The sequence below is a fragment of the Sinohyriopsis cumingii genome, chromosome 12 (assembly GCF_028554795.1).
Source record: "Sinohyriopsis cumingii isolate HCF-2022 chromosome 12, ASM2855479v2, whole genome shotgun sequence".
Lineage (NCBI taxonomy): Eukaryota > Metazoa > Mollusca > Bivalvia > Unionida > Unionidae > Sinohyriopsis > Sinohyriopsis cumingii.
The window spans coordinates 100,327,506-100,343,638 of record NC_142972.1 but is presented as its reverse complement, the minus strand read 5'-3'; the positions used below and the strand labels follow the sequence as shown (position 1 = coordinate 100,343,638).

General features: G+C 34.9%; 1 protein-coding gene across 1 annotated transcript in view; it reads right to left on the bottom strand.

The window, feature by feature from the left end:
- LOC149787092 (TPR and ankyrin repeat-containing protein 1-like) overlaps window positions 1-15,862 on the bottom strand; it is a 129,027-nt gene extending 113,165 nt beyond the window's left edge. The window contains exons 1-3 of the mRNA XM_089976042.1: window positions 15,709-15,862; window positions 8,666-8,795; window positions 2,687-2,910 (exon numbers count right to left, since the gene is read on the bottom strand). Of these exons, the coding sequence (XP_089832168.1) occupies window positions 2,687-2,910; window positions 8,666-8,795; window positions 15,709-15,862 (508 nt within the window). The remainder of the gene's footprint in view (window positions 1-2,686; window positions 2,911-8,665; window positions 8,796-15,708) is intronic.
- Between the last annotated feature and the right edge of the window lie 271 nt (window positions 15,863-16,133).

Sequence of the window (16,133 nt, the reverse complement as noted above, 5' to 3'; positions counted from 1 at the left end):
CATTGTCACCAGAATATTCTGTTGAAAACAACATTAATTTTAGACACACCGGATACCACCACTATGTTTTCATGACTCGCTATATGTCGGCCTATTCTGCACATAGTTTTGAAAAGGTGTAATGTTTATTAACTGGACTAAGAAAATGAAATACATTACTTTGGGCTGTTTCTGTCAGCATTAAGGTCAAGTAATTAGGTCAGGTTTATAGCTGGTCTTAAAAAATGCAATGTAACAATGCCAATAAATGACAAGAAATATTAAGCAAACTAAACTGATCGTGAAATTTTTTTAGAAAGTTCAACATTTTATAAAAAATAAATAAAAAGCTATTATGCTGAAGAGAACCATCAATCAATAAGATGTAATGTGTTTACAACGTCTCGTTTATGGGGAAATATTAGTAAAGAATTTAGAAACAGACTATATGCTGGGGAATTTCTTGAGAATCCTGTTCTAGTGGCAATTTCACATCTTGGATAGCAAACGATTTTGTACATGTGGGACAACTTCTTGCAAAAGTGGAAACTTGGATTAAAATGCAGTATTGTTTTAAGGTATGCATTTCCATCTTTTATATAATGTATTTATTTTATGATTCTAAATAATACATAGTAAATAGGATTTTCTGGGTTACAAGTTCAAGGTCATGGAGTGGGTCTTCATGTTGACATTTAAAAATCTCATTTTCATATGAAATAAGGGTAGAAATGTGGGATATTTTTGTCTTTATGAATAAAAAAGACAATCATTCTTTCTTTATATAAATTGGATATTCGACCAAAAACAACATGATCCAATGATTTCAAGAATGTCATATCTTTGCGCAGAATTACTCGACGTGCAGAATTGGCCTACATAGTGGTTATGGTGGATGAAGTTTTCCACATGATGTTCATTTCAAATGGTCAAGTGTTGAATAAGGCCTAAATAAATACTCTATATAGACATTTATGTACATAAACTGCCAAGTAAAATCAATCCTTTCATTATATACTGCAATCCATGTTAGTTCAGTAAACAATATCTTGCATGAACAATCAATATGATGCATCTAAAATATAAAAGGTGCTGCCCTTTTCTGAGGTTTATAAATCGTGTCAAACTGGGATTTGGCAGTTTCTCCATAACTGTGATCTACATATAACTCATTGTTGGAAGAATATATTACATTGTGACATAGAATGCAAGTTTCTGAAGCTGAATGTATTTTGATTCTAGTAGAGGCAGTGCTTGCAAAGGTTACCTATACGGTCATCCCAATGTAAATTATTATCCACAGATACTTACTGAACACTTTTCATCTTTGACATTTTCTGGCAATTATTTATTGTAAGAAATAATTTTGGGCTTCATAATTTATATAGCTATGTGATATCTCCAAAATCACACATATTGTTTTATTATCATGTATTACCAATCATATTGTTTTGTGCCAAACTATGAACTCTAATATGACCTGAATCGAATCTTGTTTGGATAACTTCAATATCATTACTAGATGTATACAAGCTTTAATCAACTGCAAACAAATCTGCATTTGTAAATTCAATACTTAATGGAAGATCATTTACTAAAATGAAACACAAGCTGGCCTAACACAGAGCCTTGAGCCCTGACTGAACAGTGTTTATTTGTGAGCAAATATTGCCAATAGTTACTCTCTGAGACATTTGATTTAAGTATAATGCAAACCATCTTCAAGAAAAATTAATAAAACCTGTAACAGTTCATTTTTGCAGCATAATAATCAACTATATTAAAGTCTTTCTGGAAGTGAAGGAAAACAATTCCAGTCAAGGAACCATTGACCATTTCTTGTAACCAAAAATCTGGTAAACGGTGAGTTCTGTCTTACATGAGTGATATTTTTTTTTCTAAATACTGATTGTGCCTCATGAGGTAAAAAGTAAGGTTTAAAATGTAGACCTTTATAGCCATTTGCTTTTCAAATTTTTATAATATATATAATAGATATTGGATTGTAGCTCCCTGGATTCTCCTTTGTGAAAGATAGGTGTAACCTTTCTTTGTACATATTGAGGTATCTAGAAAGTTACCACTCCTTATAATTCAGTTTATAATATGGGTTCTAGCACTTCCAGTTCCAAGTGAGAGTCACACACTAAATCTGAGATGTCGATAAACAGACAGAAGTCAGATTAGAAAGCATGCATGGGGACTCAGTCCAAGATAAATATGAGCTGTTAGGAGATCTCCGTGCAGAGTGGGCTCAAGTGCAGTCTTCCAAGGGGAACCAAGTTTGTCATGGAGGAAAGAAAGATGCAGGCAAGTCAAATATTAAATCTTGGTTAACTTTTCAATTCCTCCAAGTGGGTGTAGATTTTTTCTACTCTGTCTGGTGGGACATGGACTAATCCCATTTCCAAAAGAAGTAAATTCCAATGTATAAGAAGTTCTGGGATGAAATAAGCTCTGATTTCTCAAGGTTAGATCAGGCACCCAGACATAACACCATGGACCAACAGTGAGACAGATCAAGTCAAAGGGACTAAAGGCCACTGTGAACCAGCCATAATTTTGTGGAATGATATACAAATGGACATATTAAACCAAGATTTTCCCTCTTGTTATTGTGCTGGAGTAGAACTTAAAAAGCTTGTTACCTTCAAACTACAATTATCTTAAAAAATCTACCAATTATACATATGGCAAAACAATATACCTGTACTGATTGCAATGTCAATTCCAACATGAATTGGTGGTTTCTTCATTTTAACTTCTATATCCTTGCTGGAAGCTCCATTCCTCAGTAAAGTTACTGCAAGCTGACTTACCCAGTTGTTCATATGTGAATAAGAAACATTTTGCAAGAAGTTACCCACACTGATGTTATCAAAGGTACACCCCTTGGCAACAGCAATCCCATCAAGCACACTTCTAGGCCCACTGAAAAAAATGTTAGATAAGACCATAGTAAAGACATAGTTCATATAAAAATTTTAAACTGAAATTTAAAGACCTTTTAGGGACTTTATTACTCATTAAGTTCCCTTTAAACCAGTAAACATATTACCAAATTGTTTGGAAATGTTAATTAATATTATCATTATTATTAGGGGCCTAAAGAGCTCTTCATCACGGATCACTGCCATTTCACCTCTGTCTGCATAGGTTCGAGTCTCGGGCTCGGCCAATGTGGATATGTGAGAAAGTTTGCCGGTAGCTTCTCGAGGGTCGGTGGTTCTTTCCGGGGTTTTCCTGGGTTCTTCCTCCACCATTAATACTGTCCGCCATGTATAGCCTATCTTGTGTTGAAAAATGGCGTTAAACCCTAAAACAACAACAACAATAATTATTATTATTACATCAGATTCTCTAGTACAGTGATTTTAATCCACTTTATAAACATTAGCATATCTACATTGTGGAAGATCACTGTTGAACTCAATGAACAGATGAAGTAATACATTTACACTTTTTGTCACCATCTAAATGCAACTATGTTACACAACCATGGGCGAAAGCTGGGAAAAACCACAATACTGAAAAGCAGCCCATGGGTCAAGTGGGCTGCTCAGGCCCCCTCTTGGGTCCAGGGCAAAGCCTCTGTGGGGGGGTTTAGGGGAGTGTAAAGCCCCCCAGAAGCTAAAAAGGAGCAATGTTGACACATCATTTTTGTATCAATAATGGAACTTAATAAAACAAAGTCAATAATGGAACTTAATAAACCAAAATTATGATTCTTTAATATTAATATAATGCATACTTCGACTGACTCATTGACTCATTGATACACACATTTCTCATAGTACATTTTAAAGACAAAATGTGCTTCCTTTATTGTAACACAATTTTTCATTATTATTCTGTAAACGTAAAAATTCAGAAGTTGAAAACAAAATTTCTAATTGAAATGTTTATTACACTAAAAATATATATATATATATATATACACACACACACACACACACACACACAAACAAATAATAGTTCTATGAAACATTTAGTTTGTTACATAAATCCTCCATCCTCTTTCAGTTAATAACCACAAATGCTTATTCTAAAAGGCTGATATTCAACAATTTCAATTTTTTTCACTTAGTCAACAAATATTTTCTCAGTCTAAAATCTGTTAGCATGTACTGCTTTATGAAAATGGTGACAGCTTTTGAAAATTGGAGACAAAATATTGAGGTTGGCAATATTTGGGGCAACAACTTCTTAAAGCGAGCGTCATCCCGGTGTTCTTATCATGAAGTTTAGTCAGCATATAGACAATGTATAAAGTCAGTCAGCATATATACAGTGTATAAAGTCAGTCAGCATATATACATTGTATAAAGTCAGTCAGCATACATACATTGTATGAAGTCAGTCAGCATACATATTTTGTATAAAGCTGCTGAAATAGACAATGCATTTTCCTCCCTAAAGGACTAGCAGTTGGGAGCCGTAGATGGTTACACTTTGAAGTTTCAATATGCTCAGGAAAAATGAGTGTGCTGTACATTTAGTCATTTATGAATTTTTAACTGTTCTGAACTGGAGAGAAGAAACAAAATAAATGCAGTCACTGTCTCTGAATTTAGCAGGGGCAAAATTCCAATCTTCCTGACCAATGACGACAAAAACAAGATAACACAACAAATTATTGTTAATAAAATCTTTCTATGAGACAAAGGGAGCGGTGGAAATAGAGAAACAAATGGTAAAATGATGTACAGTGGAACCCTGCCATAGCACGATAACTGGGGTTAAAAAAAATTTGATCGTGTTAATAGCTGGGTTGCGTTAATGCAGGGTTTTACAGTATTTTACTTTTTTCAGAGAACAACTCATCAGCGCATACAAGTGTATTCATGTCTAATGTATATGATAAATATGGTATCAACACCATTTACTATCGTGCCATCATGGCATGCAGTTCATCCACAATGTATGTAATTCCACTGAAAAACTGCACACAGATTTGCAATATTCAATAATTTTGTGACAGATTATTGCGTCTGAATTCAACGTCTAATAGAACAGAATATTAGCACCGTTTACTTGCCGTCTGGCATCATACCATCATTGCTTGCAATTAATCCATAATGCATGTAATTCCATTGCAAAAACTGCAATCATATTTAAAATATTCAATAATTTTGTCACAGATCACTACGTGTCTGAATTCAATGGGAAAAATTAACAGCAAAATTAGGTTCAGAAAGACTAAGCACATGTACAGTTCATTACGTTCCAGTGTCCATGAATGGTGTCTGTACAAATTTCATACTGCTAACATTTCTGATATGTGTTTACATGTACATTTTATCCATTGTAAATTTCCAATTAACGCTTGTATGCCTATTGGGTTGAACAAGTACAGCAAGAATAATTAACAATCAACACATGCTTTCAGCATGCATATAATGTTTACTTCAGATTTTGAGAATATTGAAATAAACCTGTGAAAACTACAATACTAATAATTGCATAAAGTGCAGAGAATGACTTGCATTTGTGAACTTACTTTTCAATACATGTAACAGTAAAATACTTTTATAAAAAATAGGAAATTAATGACAAGTTCATAAGCAAACACCATACACATGTAAAACCTGAGAACTAAGTGCAGTAAGCCTGCACTGGTCACGAGTCACTTTTATAAAAAAATTTAAGCTGAATGCATGTACAATTTCATACCCTTTCAATTTCCATCTAAGAAAGCGAACATTATTTACTGGTCAACTGATTGTGCCTAATAATACAACCAAGCCCAACAAACGTGTTGACAACTTTCATTTTTTTATGATCATTAAATTGTGAGAATCTTTTATCAACCACTGCATTGTCTGCTGCTTGGATGTGTATGAAGTTAAAGAAGAAGCACATGTTGGCTATTGTTTGAGCAACGATTATATACAGAATTAATTAAAGACAATCACAAAGACGACTTACTGGCTTTACTCATGGATCAGTAATAAGTAACATTTCCAATAATGTTTATTTTGGCATGACACTTCAAGAACCTAGTGACATTGTTAAATTTCAGAAGCTACACCACAATCATATTATATTCAGATTCATATGTGAACTCTTCCCCAATATGATAATACACATTTTACACACTATTTCTCGTACTTAAAAAAATATTTTTTCCTGGTACAAGAAAAATACATGTACATGTATTTAAAATTTCAGGAAGCACGTCACAATCGTATTATATTTGAATTCATACATGATCTCTTCCCCAAAATGATAATAATTTTTTTATACACTATTTCATGTACTTTGAACAAAAAATATTTTTCATATGCGAACGAATATGCAAAATTTCGGGAGCCATGCCAAGACAACATTATATCCGAACTCATGTTATCAAGGGGCATGTTATGTCGGGGTCACACTGTACATGAAGGTACAGAAACAGACGAGGTTCAAATTATGACAATACCGGGGCACAGTGTGCCAATCAAATTTAATTTAAAAACCATTTAAGTCATGTAACTAGCAGTGCAAATGATGAGTTCCATGCCAAATTTCATAAACACTTGTTTCGTCTTGTTTGTCGAAAGATTAAGATATACAGAATGTTATACTCACAATTTCAAAGAAATTAATCATATTCCTGTTGATTTCATGCAGGTATGGCCCAATGAAAGGACATTCAAGATTGCTAGTCTGGATAGTAAGCAGCTACCCTATTATAACACCACACTGTGTCACTAATTTCAACATTCCAACTTTTTAATAGGCAATTGGCTCTGACCCTACACCCCAACATAAATGTCCAAATATCAAAATTGGGGTGGCATGGGTCTGAGGAAACTCGGACTACTTTACACTGAACAAAAAAATAATTACCATGGAACTGGTGGGGTGCATATACCTGCAACAGTAATCTCAGACGAATCCTCAATTTAAAGAATAGCAAGGCAACAAAGCAAACAACTAATACAATTTTTGATGACTGATAAAGATTAAAATAACTTGCACATGGTAAGTATCGTTTTTGGTATCGATTTTCCACCACTTGTATTAGTGTGTGTATCGTTACAGCAATAGTATTTATGCATCAAGATATCGACAAATGATTTCATCCCTAGTAATTAGCCAACATTCAACCATGGAATTACTGCTTCAGCTACCCAGAGGGATAAATTTAATGATCAAATGTTTGCCACTGGAAAATATACACATTTACATTAGAGCTTTTAAAATAAACATTTTTTAATAACATTTTTTAATCATTTTGTATGATAGCAGGCACATCTGAATCATCTTATTTGATGGTGGATTGGCATACAGTGTTCCCCTAATGAAAGGACCCCTGACCAGTGGACATCTATTTTTTACAGCCAGAATCCCTTGGCACTAATGACTTTGTGTTGAAAAGTAACCCTTAAGAATGGCCACCCCTCTAATGCAACCAGCAGCCAGCACATGTAAAAATGTAAACTTTACCTCTCACAAGTGGGCACATTTTATTGGAATGTGTCCAGAACCAATATTTAAATTGTACGGTGTGATAAGTAATCCAATTATCTTTACCCACGCCTGTTTGCCACGCCAAGCTTTTGTTAAAGAAAGAAGTGTTGGCTAATGTACATGTACCACTAAGTTTAATATTATATTATTAATGTCAACGTTTACATGAAATGGGGTCAGCAATATTGTGATAGAGCAAGATAGAGCAATGTGATAGTGCTTTGGACTTCACACAGTGGTTTATCATTTTCTTTGATGATTTTTTTATGACCGGACGTAATTGTCAGGATCATAACATGGTCAGCAAAGGCTAAATAAAAATTTTGTGGATTAACACACAAAGAGAACGTAACCTTGAACAAAACAAAGGTACCAGACAAAGTCCGAAAAACCTTGTGACAGGACATAAACGCAGCATTTTGTCCATTCTATCAAAGTTTCATCTGTTGCAGTACTGTACAATTAGCAGTATAGGTATAAATCATTACAAAACTTTAACAAGTCATCACATAAACGGAAAATTAATACTTTATGAGAAACAGTAAAAGTTATTCGACTTGACAACAATGGGGAGAGTTCAAGAGTTTTTGCCAAAAATATCTGTGTTGGGAAATACACAACGTCGGAACAGATAAAGTGAATATTCAGCGGCAGTAGGAAAATGGAGTAAATGGAAAGAGAATTATTTTAAATGCGAAGCAATGTATGTGCCAAAATTTAAATGACGTTTTTTGTATGGTTTTACCATGCACATGTCAACAATACTCTGCTCTCATTTCATGCTTTAGAATAGAAGCTATTAATGTTAACTTGAAATAAGTCTATTCTTAAGACAAGAAGAGCCTTTTAATAATTAATATTACTTTTAAATGAAGATATTAAATGCTTTAACACTTTTTGTAGCTTTCTTACTGCATACACATAATTGTCACAAACATAGCCCCCCCTCTTAAAAGGTCACCCATCCTATATGGCCATTTTTTCAGTGCAAAGGGGGAACCACTGTATTTTGTACAAATTTGAAACCCTCAATGCAAGGATGCTCTCTCCAAAACTTGGATGAAATTAGTCCAACTGATTTTGAGAAGATGAAAATACCTGTTGTTGATGGACAGATGATGCACGTCAGATGCAGGGCCATTATTACATGTTTACGTGGCTTAAAGCCAGGTTAGTTCAAACAGCACTGCATTGTGCTAAAAACAGATAAAATTTTGATTTAACTTACTCAGGTAGTCCACACACCAGAAGACACACTCCTTTCCAGCTGTTGGCATCTGCCAGTTTCCAGACAACTCGACATAATATATCAGGTCTTTCAGGCACTTTAATTTCTGCTAAAATTGCTTGAAATCTGTCTGAAATACACAAATTATTAACATGCACATTAATTAAAACCAAGAACTAATCACAAAATATTCTACACCATTACATGTGGTAAATTGGTTGAACCATATGATTTATATCTATTGTAGGTGCTTAGCAGATTATCAGTTTTGTTAAGGAAGGGGAAATAACTTCAAAGAGAAGCAAACAGCAGAGTTAAAATTTATCAGTTGCGAGACATCAATTTCCTTGTCTGAAGTGTTGTGTAGTTCTTTTTTGTTTATCAGTTGCGAGACATCAATTTCCTTGTCTGAAGTGTTGTGTAGTTCTTTTTTGTTTGCTCTTGCTCACAAAGTGCTCACTTTTGTTGCTGCATGTATAACTTCTGTATGCACACACAATTTTCCAAAAGGATGCTGGACTTCTTGCTTACAGTAAATATGGCATTTCTTTCAAATGATCTTAGAGAAATTGGTATGGAAATATGTTGGATAGAAATGAGACATTATGTCCAAAAACAATTTTTTTAGAATGTGTATAGTCAATGATTCCAAAGGCAAGGAAAACTTACTATTCCACTCAAATGTCAGATAGTATTACAGAAAAGAATCCTAGAAAATCTGTCAAAAAGCTGCCATTAACATGTATTAGTGATGAAAATGGTCATATTCAGCAAGAACAACTTGAAATTGCAATTGTACTCAATGAAACATTTGTGGATCTCAAAGCTCACACAAAATTCTCCAGTGATGAATTAAATAAGCATATTTCCTCAAAACTCAGCAGAGAAGAGTGCTACAAAATATATAAAATAAGTCTTGAATTCATTTTAAATGAATTAAACAAATTTGATATCTAAACAGCCACAGGTCTAGATAATTAAGTGCTAAATTCCTAAAACTCTCATCCCAATTGTTTGCACCTTATGTGTATCTTCAATCTAAGTATTTCCACAAGTATTTTTGAACAGGCTAAGACAGTGAAAAGTAACAGAAATACATAAGCAGGGAGAACTCTCTGATATGAATAACTACAGACCTATATCAGTTTTATCATCACTTTCAAAGATATCAGAAAGACAGGTTCGAATAAATTTAGAAGCTACCTGGAATCATTTAATTCACTGCATTCACGACAATCAACCTTCTGTAAAGGACATTCATGCTAGACTACACTAACTAGAATGGTGGATGATTGTTTAACACCAACAGATCAAGGTAACCTTGTAGGAAAAGTGATTTTTGACATTTCAAAGGCTTTTGACCTTGCAAATCACAAATCCTCCTTGAAAAGCTAAACGTTTATCAAGTTAACTATGAAAGCTTAACTTGGTTTTAAACCTATCTTGAAGACAGACAACAACGGTTTCTATTTTTAATAAACTTTCAGATAAGAAACTGATAAAGTCAGGAGTCCCACAAGGATCAGTTCTTTGACCATTACTCTTTCTGCTGTACATAAATGATTTACTATATCACATTGAGCTTTCCACTACCAGCAAGAATGCAGATGACAAAACATTATAAAATACTAGCTCAACAGGCCATGAGATTAGCACTAAATTAAACAAAAATTTTGTAAAAATATATAACTTGTGTGAGCACAATGGTATGAAGATAAATGCAGCCAAATCAAAAGCAATTATCACACATGTTCAAGCAGGAGTAAAGGCTGAGAAAAAAAGTATTTCAAAATAATGATAAAAGGAAGTGATATACAAGTCTGAAAATGAAAAAATACTTGACATCATGATAGACTTGTGCTGGAAAATGCAAATTGATTGAGGTCATTAAAAAAGTTAACTCACTGCTTTATCTCTTGAACAGAATAAAATCTTATCTCCCTCAAGAACAGAAAGATATTCTGCAATGCAAATTATATCATGCTACACCTAGAATAGTGTTCTCTCTGTGCTAGTAATACTGAATATCAGGTGATTACTGAAATTTCAAGAAAGAGCAGCTAGAATTATTCTTGATGCTGATTTGGATACACCATCAACAGGTCTTTTTAAAAACCTAAAGTGGCTTCCTTTTCAGCAGAGAACTCAGTTTCAAAAGAGTTTACTAGTTTACAAATCCTTATATCCATTGGCTCCTGTGACTTTTAATTTCTTACAAATGTACACATATGGAAACTGAGATCCACTTCAAACATCAATTTATATTTACCTAAACCAAATTCAGAGTTCTATAAGAAGAGTTTGCTTTTCTGAAGCCAAACTATGGAATTCCATACCACCATATATAAAGTCAGCTCAGGTTCATGCCTAGCTTTCAAAATGATTCTTAGTCAACATCTACAGAATCTGATTATAATAACTAAGCTGTACTGCTACTACCTCACAAATCTATCACTCCCAGATAAAACATTTTAGCTAAAAAGAGCTAAAAGATATTTACCTGCCTATGTGTTGGTTGGTCAGAATGATCTCCCTTGATGTAGGGATTGGTGGTAAAACATACGAACATCTCAATTATTTCTGGAGCACAAGACATGCTCTCTATATGGCTGTAACTGTGGGAAGCCTGGGAGGGTGTATGTGTATTATGATTGGATAAGCAGTCACAAAAAAACAATTCTGCTAGAAATAATTAGTTCTTTCTTTAAATAAGTTACCCAAGGAAACAGGTGGAGGGAAGTACAGCCCCTTAGTGAGGAGATGAGAACTACGGTTACCAAAGGTATGTGAGACAGATTCTAGGTAACCAGACTGGAGAAGACTCCATATGTTGGGAAGCAGCTTTGGAAACAAAAACAATTTCAGTCCGGCAAATTCATGAAAGTCGTGAAGCCATGTCTTATCAAGCTGTCAAACTATCTGGGAAGGTGCCCTGTTGCACCATGGCAATATGCCCTACCAGATCGAGTTGAGCACTTTGTGATGAAAGACCTGAGGAAATAAATGGAGAATGTGGACTTAGATTTGCACTCCAGGGCATGAATACTATCAGTTAGATAACAGTTCCAGTCAAAGGCAATGCTTGTGGTAGCTGCTCTAACCTCGTGAGCCGAAATGCATAACAATGCATAACAAATTCATCTGAGCTGGAGTTATTTCTTGATATTCAGGAAAAGAGGGTCTGTTATATACTGACCCTGAAAAGTACAAATAAGCATGATCTCCCTTGACACATTGACACAATGGCTGTCTTTTAGAACTCGCAGTACTAATTCAGTTCCCACAGCAAACCTATGCAAACCCCATGATATTAAAAATTCAATAACTTTACAATTCTGAGTGCTCATAATCAAACCAATATTTATCAGTATGAAACCGGGATGACAGTTTCTGTATAGAGAAAAGTAATTGAGCCATGACATTTTCTGGACCTACATGTGTTTGAAACATGTGCTTTCAATTCCGCACCAATGAGTCAGGTGCTAATTTCTGTAATGAGTGTTACAAGTTCAAGACTGTTAAAGGACTGAAATTCCATCAATAAAACAATGTCTCTATTTTCTTCAGCTTCAACTAGGATAAGCTCTCAGATGATTCTTTTTGCTACAAAATAACTTTCATTATCAACCAATCCTGGCCACTCAAACCCACATATACTCTATTTTACTTTCACCCATTTCCAGGCTGGTTCCCATTTTTCCAGACAATTAGTACTGTGTGTCCTTTTACATACCACTTCAAGGCTCATACTGAATCCTGTAGGTGGCCTTGAGTGGAAGTGTCCTGAGTAGACAATGATTTCAGTACCAAGGTCTGCTTGCATATGGACAGAAGCCTGTTCTTGGCAATGAAAGAGGGAACCATCATAAAGTGAAAGTTAGATACCTCAAGAATGGATGCCAGTAGTGGTAGAACATGTTCTTGTCTTCACCACTCTGTAAAAACTTTTCCCATTCTTCGCTTTCAGAGTGGAGAATCTTCTTGCTAGAGCGATTCTCTCCCCAAATGGTTGCAAAAACTGTTTATATAAGTCTATGGTATGACTCGATAGGGGATCGAACCCAGGATCTCCCGCATCTGAGGCAGGCGCTGTAACCACTAGGCCATTGCAGTCATTCTGTAAGCATACATGCATTATATAATACATATATTACAAGTTCTCTATAGGTCTCAGTGACTTGCATGTTAACATAATAAAACTAAAGCCGAAACTTAGTTGTGAAGTCAAACAGGCTATGCTTGCAAGCACTTAAGTATGTGTGTAAAGACAAATAAAGTGTGGCTAAAATTGTAAAGGCATAACTTTGTCAAGATAGAATTAAGAAAGCAAGACCATGTTGGACATAAAGATGAAATATACTTTCCTTGTGAAATGACTACTAATCCAACTTGTATCATCGCTGACTCTGGCTTTTTTGAGATTTTTCATGTTGAGAGTGGGGATATAATCTTTAGCTCTTTCTAGCTAAAAAGTTTTATCTGGGAGGGCTGGATTTGCAAGGTAATAGTGTACGGTAACGTATTTACAGAAGAAATAATCATTTGTATGATATTGTTTAATTCAGTACTACTATTCTTCAAAACATTGCTATGTAATGTTCTCATCTATACTGATTTTACACATTTGCTTCTACTCTGTGTATGAATCATGTATGTACACATCCTTAAAGCCTTGTTCATATTTTATTGTAACAACAGATCTATTGTCTAGTTTTTAATAGCATTTGATGTCTAAAGACAGCTAATCTTGAAAAAGTTAGGCATTATATATATTTGTAAAAACATAATTGTAGAAAGCCTCATGGAGGATTGGTCAGTTGACCCAATAAGCTTCTTACCTTTAAGTTATTATTATATTATTATTATCAAGCATCAAATGGCATGATGGAAAAAGTTGTTGTTTTACATGTGAAAATACATAAATGAAAAAAATGTATAAAACAATTCACCAACAAATTTCTATACACTTAAGATAAAGATCTCTACTATTTAAATGTGAAGACTGAAAAAGGTTTTGGCATTAAAATGTAAGATATCATTAAGGAAATAATAAGCATTATGTAAATATATGCATGTTCTTGTTTATTCCATGAACTGTGTTCACTTTTATAAATGACAATGAAAGTTTTATAAACGCTTTATGACCTTAATATGCTTACCCCAGTGCCATAAAAAAAAAATCCCAGGGAGAGCATAGCAAACACTTATCAATACAGAGCAGCATGCTAAACTGAATTGAAATTCAGCTGTCCTTTGTAAAGTGAAGCTGAACTACTGCAACTAAAGTTAGGAGGATGAGCAATCATGGACGATGACTCACTGCGATTCAGAAATTATCAAAATCGAGCTGTCCATATTTTCAAAGAAATTCTGGTAGCTTTCTCACATACCCACATTGGCTAAGCCTTACACTCAAACCTATATGGACAGAGGTGAGACTGCAGTGAGTGGTTAAGACAAGTGCTTGAGACCACTTGTCTAAATAGGGCCATGCAATGAAAACAAACAGAAAATTGCCTCTGAAAAAAGTTCAACAGTTGTAAACACTTCAATCTATACTGATTATTGAAGAAAACAAAGATCAGAAGCTATGACCTGCTTCACTTTTGTTCTAGCCTTAACTGCAGAAAGTTTACAACAGCTGGCTCACCCAGCAAACTCAACCAAGGGAGAAAAAGGCAACATTCCAGATTTACCACTGGGTAAAAAGAGTCCCCTAAGGGGTTGAATTGGAACATAAGGAAGGAGGGATGTTGATTCAGCTCCTTTCCCTATGCAGAATACTGCTCCCTAGTTAACATCTCAATCCAACTGGAGAATGAGTAGACTATGAGGATAGATTAAGCTGGTTTGCTGGTGACCAGTAACAGACATACGGATTCTAGTATCTTCATATCTGCCCAGTGACTAGTGACTGATGTCTCAATCTAGTAAATGATGACAGACACCTGTTGAGCAATATTCTGCATGATTTCTGGTGTCTACCACCCAAAGACCTGTCAGGTGGTAAAAATCTCCTCAAGAAGTCATTATTTTGTGAACCTGATTCATCCAACTAGATCCTTCGGCACAAGCCTACCCTGCAAGAAGGTGTTTGGAACTTCCAAGAACTGAAAAGTGCAAAAATCAAAAGGGTTTCTTCCTGTCACAACATGAACATTGTTCTCTACCAAATCACACACCTCATCTGACCATACGGTCCAGTTAGGATATCCATCCATGCATAGGAACCTGACACACTACCAGGCATGTGGGGTAAGTTTCCCAAGAATGTCTTTCCATGACCACAGTTGTCAATGCCTTGTGAATACAAATGACTGGAATAAAACTGTAGGGGATACTAATCTAACCTAAAATTGGTACCAGAGTAGGATATATTTAAAGAAACATTGCTGAACTTGCAGGTGCACTTAAACTGTTAAAATGACAAACTGTAAGCAATCACAAGGGGAGAAAAGACTAATAACAAGACAGAAATGTTTAAAGCTGAATGAAAACATGACAGAAGATGATTGAAATAGTATAATTCCCTGAATGGCCGGAGACAATTAGTGTGATCAAACTGACTTAGGCATCAAAACAATACTGTTCTTTTGTTGTTTTCTAGGCCCCCTATTTCTAACTGAGATTTCACCTTGTACTAAGGACTAGTGCCAGAAATATGAAAGCAGCACAATAATAACTGGTAATATATTGCTGTATTAAAATCAGTTTAAAGTTTGAACAAAACAAAGGAAGCAAGAAAGTTCCTTCCAGTTTCTTTTACTCATTTTGCACGGCTTACTAAACATGCTTGGTGTGATGAAGAGTAGGCATGTGGTAGTGGGGGGGGGGGGGGGCAAGTAAACAATTACCCAATTTTATAACTGGATGAGACTAAAGTACTTGTCAAGAATAATATTCGAACCATTAACAGCTATCTGAGTAATTGTTAAAGCCCTACATGCTATCATGTAATGACTGCTCACTCCATGGAGCAGTCTTACATTCATGCACTTGTACAGAAAGCATGATATAGATATAAAATAATGTTCATGGCTCACCTGTTGCACTTGCTTGTGGAATAAGTGTCACAATCTCAACAAGAATGGATACTGTGTCATCATTTCCATTGGGATTTTGTTCATGAATAATCTTCAGTTTATTCACATTCTCTGATAAAGCCACCTCAATTGGCAGGCCATTGTTATCAGCCATCACGGTTCAGCAAGAACCCTGTAATATCCACATAAAATATATAATGTCTAGATGTGAATAAGAATTCCTCAGATGGACCTCTACTGGCAATATTGTTTTTAGATATTCATGAAGGTCCAATTTCTTCCCTCCTTTTAACTTTTCTTTATTCCCAAGCACTGTGAAACTCCAGAATACTAAATTTGGTAACACAAATAAAAGTCTAAGTGTAGTATATACTATGGATAAGTACATAAAAAAATTTATCATGGCTTTTGATCTTGAAACGTAA